The 12,741-nt window shown below is 36.3% G+C and overlaps 1 protein-coding gene across 1 annotated transcript in view; it reads right to left on the reverse strand.

Moving 5' to 3' along the window:
- The window catches only part of LOC111373761 (shaggy-related protein kinase eta-like), a 5,915-nt gene extending 5,278 nt beyond the window's left edge, over positions 1–637 (reverse strand). The window contains exons 1-2 of the mRNA XM_022996323.1: positions 624–637; positions 128–255 (exon numbers count right to left, since the gene is read on the reverse strand). Of these exons, the coding sequence (XP_022852091.1) occupies positions 128–255; positions 624–637 (142 nt within the window). The remainder of the gene's footprint in view (positions 1–127; positions 256–623) is intronic.
- Between the last annotated feature and the right edge of the window lie 12,104 nt (positions 638–12,741).

Consider the following 12,741-nt stretch of genomic DNA (forward strand, 5'->3'; position numbering starts at 1 on the left):
CCCCCCCAACCTTTTTTTTTTTTTTTTTTTTTGTAATTTGCCCCCATGAAACTTGTGCTCTGGCTCCGCCCTTGAGAATAAAATATAACTCAGCAAAATGAAAGAACAATATAGAGGTTACAGGCATGCCCCAAAAGCAGCTTAGTTAAGACACAACCGATAGACCAAATATCAATTGCTGTCTTATATTCTGTTGTACCAAAGATGAGTTCTAGGGGTCGATCGCATGTAGGATATATTAGCTTCACTCGGCACCTACATACTAAAAAATTTCAAGTGATATACAGTGAATCAAAAGAAAAACTGAAGTAAGAGTGTTGTGAGCTACATGAAGAGATGTTGTTGGGCAAATTGTTGTTAAACGGCCTCCCCGACTATGATGTAAACTCAGCTTAATTATTAGTCGGCTTCGTCCAATTGACTGAATGACAATTGGATACCAAGATTGAAACAACCCGACCCAAAGGTTAATTGGGTTATTAGAAGCAACCTAATTTCATAGTGTTGCTCATGGCCGAATCCGCTTCCTTGGATGGCCATAATTGAGAGAGATTGCTTGTGAGCCCATTTACTTACCTATTGGACCTCTACTTTGACATATTTATTATCCTATTTACACTTACCATATTTGGGCCATTATTGCTTGATTAATGGGTCTCTTTTCTCTCTTGGTGAGAGATGTCCTCTGCCTTCTCTATTTGGCCTATTTCTGCGTGATTTCTTCTACTCTCTTTCTACCTCTTTTGATTTCTACCTTTGTGGTGATATTATATGAGATATTGTGCACCTTTGTGATCTCCTAAGTGAACTATCTCATTGACAACCGGAGGTAGAATCTTGGTTATTGTCTTGGGTCATTGTTGTCCGATTGTGGTATTAGAATTTGGAAGAAACTAAGCCTAGGCAAGCTTTGGTTCTCATATACGTTCAACTGATGTTAATAAACAAAATAGCATTTCAAAACTACAAAACCCTAATTAGAAAAACTATGGGCATTTATGACAATGATGGTCAATAATTAAGCCAAATGACTACCATCAAAAATAGATCAAATATTAAGGCTATACCCATGTTTTGTAATCCCATGAAAATAGCAAAACAGCTTAGTTGACATAAATAGACTATAGTGTCACTTTTTGTGTAGTCAACCTAATAGAAATGGAAGAAAGGACTCAAGTGTAACAAATTTTATGTTTTGCAATCAATTTTGAAATGGAACACAAAATATTCCTTTCGGCGAGAGAAGTCCTCAAAGTCAGGTTTCCTTCCTTGAGACTTGACACTGTAGAAAGTCTTCCTATTAAGCTAAGGCCGGATTCTCTTTTTCTTCTGACTATCTTCGTTGTTGATTCCTCCATCCCGGGAGGGGAAGTTTATCTTTCATCATCAGCAAGAGATTGAAATCTCCTAGAATATTGACATCAATTGCTGGAAAGACAATCACAAGTGAAGTAGAGAAAAAAGATTTGCACTCATTCCATGTTAAGTGACCATTAGTGCACTTAACTCGTTACTTGTTTGTCTTTGAATCTTAATTTCACAATTGATTATTGATTTTCTAGCTCTTTGAGTCTGAATGAGGACGAGTGTCTCGACCTAGTAGTAGTTCAAAGAGGCTAGTATTGTCGAGCAGCAGGCCTAGCTCTTCTGTGGAACCAAGTGAAAACGATAATAGACGACTAGGCTCTAACAGTGGACGTCTATCCACCGCCCAAAGATAACAACCTGGAATTGAGTCCAAAACATCTTCCGCTCACATTTTAGCTTCAAGAAGTGCCCGTGATGATACTCTCTGAAGCTTTGAGTTGCTAGCAATTGGAACAGGTAAAAGCAAGTGATGTAATGCCAAAATTTCAAGTTTTCAGTGATGTATTGCCAAAATTTCAAGTTCTCGACTCATCGAGCTTGACGAGTGGCTCGCGAGCCGAAGTTGATGAGCCCACAAGCTTGTTATATGAATCTCTAATATTTAGTGTTACAATTTTGACATTAAAACATGCGTTGGAATTTGAATGATTTATATGCACTTATTTTCTCCACAATTATTGTGCACATAATTTGTGTGAGCTTGGTAACTTGTTCTTGCATTCAAGAGAAGTGGAATAAGTTCAACAGGGTATAAATCATCGTAGGGTTCTATAGGGGATAGGATATACCGCTATGCCCTGCGTGAGTCTTTAAGTGTTCACCAAATCACATGCATTTTTATATATGCACTTGTCATATAAATATAGGCCGGTGGTGTATAAGAATAGGTTCAATACATCTCGAGAGAGAGTGTTGCATAGATTTAGGAACATTGATTCCTCAAAATCCAACCGTGTTGTCAAATTGTAAAAATAAAGTTAAAATGATTATTTCATAGGGATTCATGATCTTAGTACATTCATCATTCATTAAATTCAGCAAATTTGCATTTGAAGATAAATTACATTTAGTTCATTTAATTCACATACATTTGCATTCATAATCTAGAGTAGGTTTAACCACATTACAAAAATCATTTTTGACATTTTGGTTTCGATTAAGGTCGGGGTAAGTAAAATTGAACTAATCAATCTCTGTGCGACGATATTCGGACTCAATTGATCCACTTTATTACTCGTTAATGAACCGTACAATTGCGGTAATTTAAATCGAAAGAATAATTTCGTGAACAAGTTTTTGGCGCCGTTGTCGGGGATTGAGCTTTAGTTTGATTTTATTTGTCTTGGCACTAATTCGAACTTTTTCTTGTAATTTTTGTATTGTTATTTTCGTTCTATTTTAGTTTTTTTCCCTTCTTTTTTAGGGTAGATAAAGATCAAAAAGACCAAAAATAGCAAGTGCAAATGGCTAATGAGTAAAACAATCCGATAATTCGAGCTAACGAAAAGAGAGTTGTAGATGAGGGAAATATGCTTGTTGGGAATTTCATGGCCCCACAAATCATCCAGAGTCAGTCCAGCATTGTGTACCAACCGTTTGGACAACCTAATTTGCAACTGAAGACCAACGTTATACATTTATTTCAAAATGGACATAAGTTTTATGGCAGAGCTGAAGAAAATCCATATACAAACGTCTCTCGCTTCCTAGATATGTGTCAACACTTCAGTTATCAAGGAATTTTAGAGGATGCTATCAGGCTGAGGTTATTTCCACATACTCTGCGGGATAAAGCACTCAAATGGTTGGATTTACTTTCCATTGCAAGCATAACTACTTGGAATGAGTTAGCTCACAAATTCTACATGAAGTTCTTCTCACCGATCAAAGTAGAGAAATTGAGGCGTGACATATCAATATTCAGTCAGAGTAAATTTGAATCATTTGATGAAGCCTGGACTAAGTTCAAGAACATGCTTCGGAAGTGTCCTTACCATAGGATCAATAAGGGACTCCAGTTCCAATATTTCTATACAAGATTCTTCCATATTTCAAAGGTATAGTGGATTTTTCATCTAATGGCTCCATATCCATGTGGGTGTTGGAAAGAGCTATTCAAAAGAATGTGCTAGATTTGTATGAAATGGACGCCTGTTCGGCCTTATCTGCTGAAATTGATTCTTTACTTCATAAGATGGAGAGCATTTCACATTCAGCAAATGCAATACATGTATAGAAGCCAAGTTGTGAAGAATGTGGAGTGGATCACAGTACAGCAGAATGCTCAATTTTGACATCGGGAATGAAATAGGTACAGTACGTGCAATGGGGTCAGTGTCAGCAAAACTATTCAAATTCAGACACTTACAATCCCAGTTGGAGAGAGAATCCAAATCTATCATAGGGTGGTAATCAAAATCAATTTCAAAATCAGAATAAACCCTAGGATCATTTTGAGTAGGAGAAGACATTTCAGTTGGAAAATTTTTTTGCGAAATTCATGGAAAAGACCGAGAAATACATGGAAGCAACTAAAGCCACTCTTCAAAACCAAAATGCCGCCATAAAAAATTTGGAAATGCAGATGGGACATATGGCACTTTCTATTATGAGAAGGACATCGGATACTTTGTCAAGCAATATTGAGTTGAATCCCAGGGAACATGTTAAAGCAATCACTACAAGAAGTGAGGTTCAATTACCAGAAATCAATGTGGAAAAATCAAATGCAGACGGAGAAACAGTACCTCCTTCTGATGAGGAGAATGAGGAGCAGGCGATGAAATATCCTACCGAGCCAGACAGCTATTTCTAGATTGAGGAGGTTGACATAGGAATTCCCTACAATTTTGAGTTGAAGAAACTATAAGACGTTCATAAGCAATGTTTTGAAAATCGGACCGAACATCCACCCAGAAAAGAGAAAGGGTCAAAGGGTCGAACCGGGGTTGACCCGAGGTCGAACCGGATGTCAAAATTGGTTTTAAAAATGAAGTGAGCAATTAAATAATTAAAATTGCAGAAGGTTGATCCCAAAGTTGTAAAATAATGTATAGAAATTTCTCTTTTGATACCTACAAATAGCAATTGGATGATCCCACATCGACATCGGAAGAAGGTAATGTTGTACATGAATTCCTTTTTTAAAATCAGCAAATGGCAATTGGATGATCCCACATTGAAAGTTAGACAATCTTGTACAAGAATATTCTATTATAAAAATTGCAACAGGAAACAATGGAATCAGAGGGCCTGCAAATGTTGTCAGCCCACTGGGGAATTTTAAAATTTTTCATTTGGGAAAAAGTCCAAAGTGAACTGAAAATCGGTCAGCCGACTAATGAGTTCTAAAATTTTTTATTTGGGAAAAACCAAAGTGAACTGAAAAACCGGTCAAAAATTAGGACCGATTTTTTGGGTTCCGGGTGAAAATGGCTGATTATACGGGTTTATGCCAGTTTATTTCTTTTTCGATTAATACATCAAGACCGGACCGGAATTTAGACCAGTTCTTGGTTTTCTCGATTGAACCGGCCGGTCCGTTCCAATTTTCAAAACATTGTTCATGAGGTCGGTATGGTACACCCTCAATCCACTCATATTGACTCTAAGGAGGGTGAGGTATACATTGTTAACTTCCAAACGGACAATGATGAGGAGTCATACTACTTGGAGAAGGACATGGTTGAATTTTGGAGGAAAGCTGCAATATGGAAGAAAGATGAATTGAGCAAGCTAAGCAGGACCTCCAAAAATCGTATTCAAAGTTCCATGAAACGCTTGTGCAATAGTCAAGCTATCGACTATAAACTAGCACTGGGTAGGAGGCAACCCACTGTATCCTTTTAAGTTATTTTATTTTTTGCATTAGTTTAGGAAGCTTTCAATTTTATATTTGCATTGTTTATAGTTTAGGTCATCGTTCGTCCATGCATATCAATAAATAGCCTAAGCACAATCCACACAAATCCCTATGCATTGAGAATGAGTTATAAGGTTGAAGTCCTGTTTTAGTCAGTCATGGGTCAAATTGAACAAAGTGCATGTTTAGAGCTAAGTTTCGTTGGTGATTTACATTTTTTTTATATGAACCCTATTTTGGGATATTCATGCATTTTATACACCAACTTCATGTACATGCATTTTGAAGCAAGTTTGGAGAATTTGTACAATACATGCTTTGTTTTTCTCATTCTATGCTTCATTTTTGAATATGAAACCTAATGAGTGTCACTTTGCACTTTTGCAGGATGCCGCCAAAAGAATGTCACAGCTCCACCGCCAAGAGACGGTACTACAGGTCCCAATTTTCGTTAACCACCTCCATGTCGATCAGGGGAGTACTCGTACTCCATCTTGCGCTTGAGTTTATTATTGTCTTTCAATTATGCATATTTAAACTTCTATTTTCACATTGAGGACAATGTTCTATATAAGTTTGGCGGTGGGGCATAATTTTGACATCCATTTTTCGTCACATTGTCTATATTCATCAACAACTATGTTTACTTACTGCATTTTGTGTGATTGGTGAGTGAAATTTTTTTTAAAAAAATTTGAATTTTTTCTTGCATGGTTTATTCATTTTTGCTTTATTTTTGTATGCTTGTGTGGGCTTAATAGCTCGTCGGCTATGATGTGATTATTAGACTGATATAATTTACAAAATGTGGATACGATGCTAAATAAATTGGCCAATACTTATTGATATAATACTTGACATTCTTTATGTACTCTATTCATGCTTGACATGTTAGGTAAGTGATTGGGGTTTTTAACACAAGCTAGGAGGAAAATGATAATCCTCTATTGAATTAACCCATAAACCACCTTAAGACAGTTTGGTGATGGTTGAGCAATTATAGAGGAATATAGAGGTAAGTGGGGGCTCCATATGTGAATTTTGTTGTGTGGAGTGCCTAGAACAGTGAGATGAAGATTAGATGAAAGTCTTAAATTGGGGTTTTGGAGACTAGATGTCCAGAAAAATAAGGGCATAATTTTAATTTGTAAAAATAGGACACCTACTTTCAAGCCTTCACGACTCGAGCAAGTAAGCATGTAAGGATATTTCAAAATCTGGTGCCCAAAGGTCAAATGGCCTAGGAGTCACCGGCCCAAAACTCGATACAGGGGTTGTATAGAAAGCAAGAGGAAAAAAGGTTGATAAAAAGTCATATGATCGAACATTTATAACTCGAGTGAATAAGCCTTTAAGGATTTAAAACCTGATGCCCTGAAGCCAACTGGTTTGGGAGTCATCGGCCGAAAGCTCGCTACATGAGTTATATAGAAAGCAAATGAGAAGATGATAAAAATAAAAATAATAATAATATTCAAAAAAAAAGTAAGAAAAAGTGAAAAAAAAACAATAAAATGAAGAAAGCCCTTGGACATTTGGTTGAAGAAACTATACTTTTGAGGCGAGACAAGTAACCTAGTTTAATCTCGAGTGTCGAAGCAATCAAATCTAGGAGAGTTTTCACTTGTTGACATGCGAACCTGTGATAGTGAGATCTATCCAAACTAAGAGAGGGTAAGAACTACAGTTACCTAAATTCCTAACTTTAAAACACAATCCCGGATAATTGAGCGAAAAGAATAAGTTTAGGGAGTTGTGTATCTCTCGAGCGAAGTAAGGACACATTTGATCATTCTAGGTCGGGACTAACTCCATCATGAACTTGATATGTTGACATGAGTTCGCGCACACACACACGTCAAGTATGCATTTAATAGGTAAATGTTGATTTCATTCTTGCACTAATGAATTCTTATGAAGCCAAATACTTAGTCCAATCATGAGACACGGCAAGTTATCAAGTCATGTTTTGTGCAGAGTTAAGTCACTATCTTGTTTGAGGACAAACAATAATTCAAATTTGGAGAGTTTGATAAATGCGTTTTTATATACTTATTTGGTCTACAAAACATGGTTAATTGTTGATTAAAGTGTTTGAATATGACTTAATTCGGTATAATTTCATTTTATAGGACAACGTTGATGACTATGGTGGAGTTCAAGAAAAAAAGGAACGAAAAAGGACCAACTTGCATTACATGAAAGAAATGAGGACTTGGCAGCAACTTTAATCAAATTGGACATTACAAAAGTGGCAGATTTAATTCAATAAAAACGTTCGGCCTCAAGTGGATTTGTTTGGAATCAAAATTCATTCATGACTTGGACTCCTAATTGGGCTACAACATAAGGGCTTAATCATTGAGGTGTGTATATATATATATATATATATATATATATATATATATACACATACATACATACACACACACATACATATACATATATATATATGTATATACATGTACATATATACATATGTATATACATGTATGTATATACATATGTATATATATGTATATACATGTATATATGTATATATATATATATGTCTATCATGCACACAGCAAGGAGAGAGAAGTCGGGGCTGAAAAGAATAAATAAATACATACAGAAAACGACGAGAAGGAGGCAGCTGGGGGTGGAAATTTGGAATCTCTTTTTGGTGAATATACAATATCACAAGTCGGCGGCTGAATTGATAAAGGGGGAGAAACTGGGTGGTGGCAATTAATTGATATACTGACAGAGAATCGACAGATTGGAGGCCAGGTCGAGAGCTGAATTGAAGGATATAAATACACGGGAAAACGACCAGCTGCTGGGGGAGGAATTAGTGCGCTGCAAAGATTGAATTAAATACATATACACACCCACAAGAAGCCAACATTTGGAAGAGATTAGAGACACAGAAAATGGCAGATTGACGGCGGCTGGAATTAATAAATTTGGAAGCTGAATTGATTATATTATATACAAAACAATTGAAGTGGGCGGCAGCTTTGGAGGCTAGAATTGGAACACAAAAGTGGGCGGTTGTTGGAGACGACTCGAGACGGACAGCAAGCTATTGAAGGAATAATTTCAGATTGCTTTTTGAAGGAAATTTGAATGTTGATCACGTTCCGTTGACGTCGTTCCACTTTTATATATTTAATTCCGTCGTTATGCTACGCTAGATCTTTTCATGCTAGGAAAACGATGAACTTTGTTATATGAATCTTTAATATTTAGTTTTACATTTTTTATATTAAAACATGCGTTCGGAATTTGAATGATTTATATGCACTTATTTTCTCCACAATTATCATGCACATAATTTGTGTGAGTTTTGTGACTTGTTCTTGCGTTCAAGAGAAGTGAATAAGTTCGACATGGTATAAATCATCATAGGGTCCGATAGGGAATAGAGATATATCGCTATGCCCCGCATGAGTCTTTAAGTATTCACAAAATCACATGCATTTTTATATATGCACTTGTCATAGAAATATAAGCCATTGGTGTATAAGAATAGGTTCAATACATCTTGAGAGAGAGTGTTGGATAGATTTAGGAACATTGATTCTTCAAAATCAAACCGTGTGTCAAATTGTAAAGCTAAGGTTAAAAATGATTATTTCATGGGGATTCGCGATCCTAGTACATTCGTCGTTCATTAGATTCAGCAAATTTTCATTCGAACATAAATTGCATTTAGTTCATTTAATTCACATACACTTGCATTCATAATCTATAGTAGGTTTAATCACATTACAAAAATCATTTTTAACATTTTGTTTTCGATTAAGGACGGTGTAAGTAAAATTGAGCTAATCAATCTCTGTGGGATGATATTCGGACTCATTTGATCCACTTTATTACTGTTATGAACCGTACATTGCAGTAGTTTAAATCGAAAAAATAATTTCATGAACAAGGTTTTGATCCCCAACAACGGCGCCAAAAAGACAACTGACTCAACAGGAATTAAAAGGGATATAACCTTAGATTGGAGCCAAACTCTGATACCAACTGATGTGAACACACGTAGGCAAACGTTACAGAACCCACGAATAAGATTGAAACCTTCCCAAGAAAGCCAAAGCAAGGTTTTGGATTTGAATTCGATAAATCTGGAACCAAGTAACTCGAATTGCCGACTATGTACGGACCTCTTGATTACGCAAAATTATGGGATCTCACCCGGTTGATTTTGAATGCCACAAGATTAAATCTTGATAAGTTCGATTGTCGTTCATTAAAGAACAAAAGTTTGAAGCTTGAAAGCCTCAAGAGAAAATTCTCACTTTTATTAATAATCAATAACTTGTTTACAATGAAGAAAAATAATCCTATTTATTCAACCTAGAAAACCTAATTAAAATATGAAACATGTCCAAAATATATTAAAATACCAAAAGATAAGAATCCTAACTAAACTAGGTAACTTGCAAAATTTGGAAATTCGCGTCCTATGTTTGTTCCTTGCGACCGCAAGGTTAGATGAGCTGCGGTCGCACAAGCTAACTGGATTGGTGCCTTTTATTCTAGAAGAAGGGTCATGCGACCGCAAGGAATGGATACCATGCGACCGCATCGCAATCAAGTTCTGCCTCAACTTCATTGGTTCGAGACAAGTTGTTCCAATTTTGCTCGGCCTTCTACTTCAACACAAAATAGGTCACTTAGCTTATCATCCTCAACCCCTCGATCTCCAAAGCTCGATCAATTGATTGTGTGGCCTTTTTTCAGCTCCATTTGGCACCCAATTAAACTTAAATTTTGGCCTTAATTTCTCCTTGACATCCATCAAATTAATGAAAATTTCTACCTCCCTGGGTCACATCATAGGAGTTACTTACCAAGTGATTCACGTGACAAGAAAGACCCTAAGAAAGAAATAAAGAAGGACATCAAGGTAGGTAAGTCCAAAGAAGCTATGACAATCTTCATTATCCCTGTAAAGATGGCCTTTCAAAGCTCAAGCTCAAACCTAAAGCCAAGGCTAGAGTTCAGACTTAACAATGGACATGTCCAAAGCAGAGGTCATGTGACTTTGAAAGAACTTGAAGAGAGAAGATATACATTCTCAAATTTTGAAGTTTCTGAAACTCTGGATCAACTCCTTGAATAGAAGATAATCGAACTTTCTGTACGAAAGAGACCTGAGGAAGCTGGTAATATCGATCATCCTAAGTATTGTAAATTTCAAAAAATCATCTGTTGCTCAATGGAAAAATGTTTCGTCCTGAAATATCTTATTGTTCACTTGGATAAAGAAAGTAAGATCAAACTTGAAGCCGGAGAAAATCCAACAGTCCCATGTTCGATGGTTTTATTTGGGTCATTTGATCCAATCCTCATTGTAAAGTAGCAGACATTTTCTAGAACATACGATGCCAGTAAATCCTCGGTTGAGGAGTTTGGACTTCAACTTCTAGAAAGAGCCTTCTCAGTGAAATTTGAAGTAGACGGGGAAATAACCACCAATTACATCTATCCAGGGATCGACAGACCACATGCACCCAATCGTCCAACCTTCTATGAGATTATGATAGATGACTTGGATATTTGGGATTCTGATTCACAATTCGAAGACGGATCGGTAGTGACCGTTCCACCTTCAGAAGAAAGGAAAAATATCGAATGTCAACAAAATAGGTAAAATATCACATTTTATACCTCTTATAGAACCAAAATTAGTGGCATTGGGTACAAAAGCCCAGCCCAATAAAGAAGTAACACCGGATGAAAATCACAGGGCATGTATTCTTGTAAAAAGACGTCATCGAAAAGCTCCACAATTCCCAAGTTCTGGTGTTTATAATGAGAAGTTGAGACCAAGAAGGAGACCAAGAAAAGACTAAATAAGAATGTCTAAAGTCAAGTCAAGAATATCTACTAAATCAACGGAAATAGAACTGGGTTCACATGCTCCTTCTGGAATACTAACCCTAGGTGATTATTTTCGTAAGGGTTTCTTTGACAAGGAATATTTTACCTCCTATTTAATCAATATAGATGAGAAAAATGAAATGAAAAATGTATCAGGATAGAGTTTGAAGCTGAAGAAAACTATCTCACGACTTAACAACATTCATTCCAATAAGAGTTTGGCAGAGTCTTTTTGCCTTCCTTTCGATGATCAAATGGCTTTGGCACAACATTATTCGATCTAGAAGAGTATGAACCCAAAGTCTTAAAAAAAATTGGGTCCACAACTCAACAAGACTGTATGGCCACCATTACATTTGACGATGAAGATTTACAACGGGTTCTTTTTACATAATAGACTACTATATGTTCGTGGATATATTTGAGAATGCTGGATGAATCATAGATTGATCAATTGTCGATCTGTCGGTCAAAACGATGAAGAAAATTGGGATTAATGCCGGTGACCTATCTAGGAGAAAGATCATGATTCAAGGATTTAACCAGAAATGTCAGCGAGCCATTGGTATGATTCTTTTCATGCTACAAATAGGGGAATTAATTTCCTCAGTTTTCTTCCATATCATTAATGCGAAAACATCCTATGAGTTATTCCTTGAACGTGTTTGGCAGCATGAAACTGGAGTGGTACCAATGCATATGGCTGAGATGGAGAAATCAAATGTGTGGTAGTTGAGTCCAAACCATTCCTCAAAAAAGAATATCATTTTGCTGATGTCAAATTTTATGTAGAAGATAAAGAATGTAATTCTACAGGATTGACCATGTCCAAATTCAAAATTAAAGGAGATACGGATGATGATGATGATGATGATACATCTAATATTGCTCTAGCTCATCAGCTTATCAAAGGTAAATCGAAGTTTACATCTGAAGACTCTCTAGAGATAAAAAGCCACAAATAGAACCAACCGATGTTAAGGTATTAAGAAAAGAGTTAACTCTTGCAATACTTAGTATTCCAAAATTATTTATGTCCCATCAACTCATCGTAGCTCCGAGAGAATGTAAATCTACATTGGAAGCTTCGACTTCTATTCTAAACATATCAAAACTTTGTATTTCTAGCTTGTCAAGGCACGCCGAGTACTAAAGGAGCTGATGAATTAAAACAGACCTTCAAAGTATATTATCATCCTCAAGTCAAAAAGTTGCTAGAGAATGCCGGATTTAGGAAAGGAGAGTCTCGCAAATTAGGTGATCTTTTGGGTGGGCATATCCCTTCTGATTCTGATGGATCCCTCATGTCGCGACCTAGGTATAGTTTAGGATATGATCCAAATCCATCGAGAACGATAAAAGTCAAGAAGGTTTCCTCAAATCTAATCCTAATTCAAATTTATGGCATTACAGAAGAAAAATCAGAAGAGCTGAAACCTTTAGTGTTCGATCAAATTGAAAACGAGAATGCTAGAGTTTCGGTGTTTAAAAGATTAAAAATAAAAACCTTCCATAATAGTTAACATAAAAGGTAAAGATTCTATCTTCCAAAGGTTAAGCGAAGATCCTTCTTCATCCGCACAAATTGATGAGACTGTGCGGGTTTCTCTGAAGTAGTCTCAAAGACAATCTGC

The sequence above is a fragment of the Olea europaea genome, unplaced genomic scaffold (genome assembly GCF_002742605.1).
Source record: "Olea europaea var. sylvestris unplaced genomic scaffold, O_europaea_v1 scaffold116, whole genome shotgun sequence".
NCBI lineage: Eukaryota > Viridiplantae > Streptophyta > Magnoliopsida > Lamiales > Oleaceae > Olea > Olea europaea.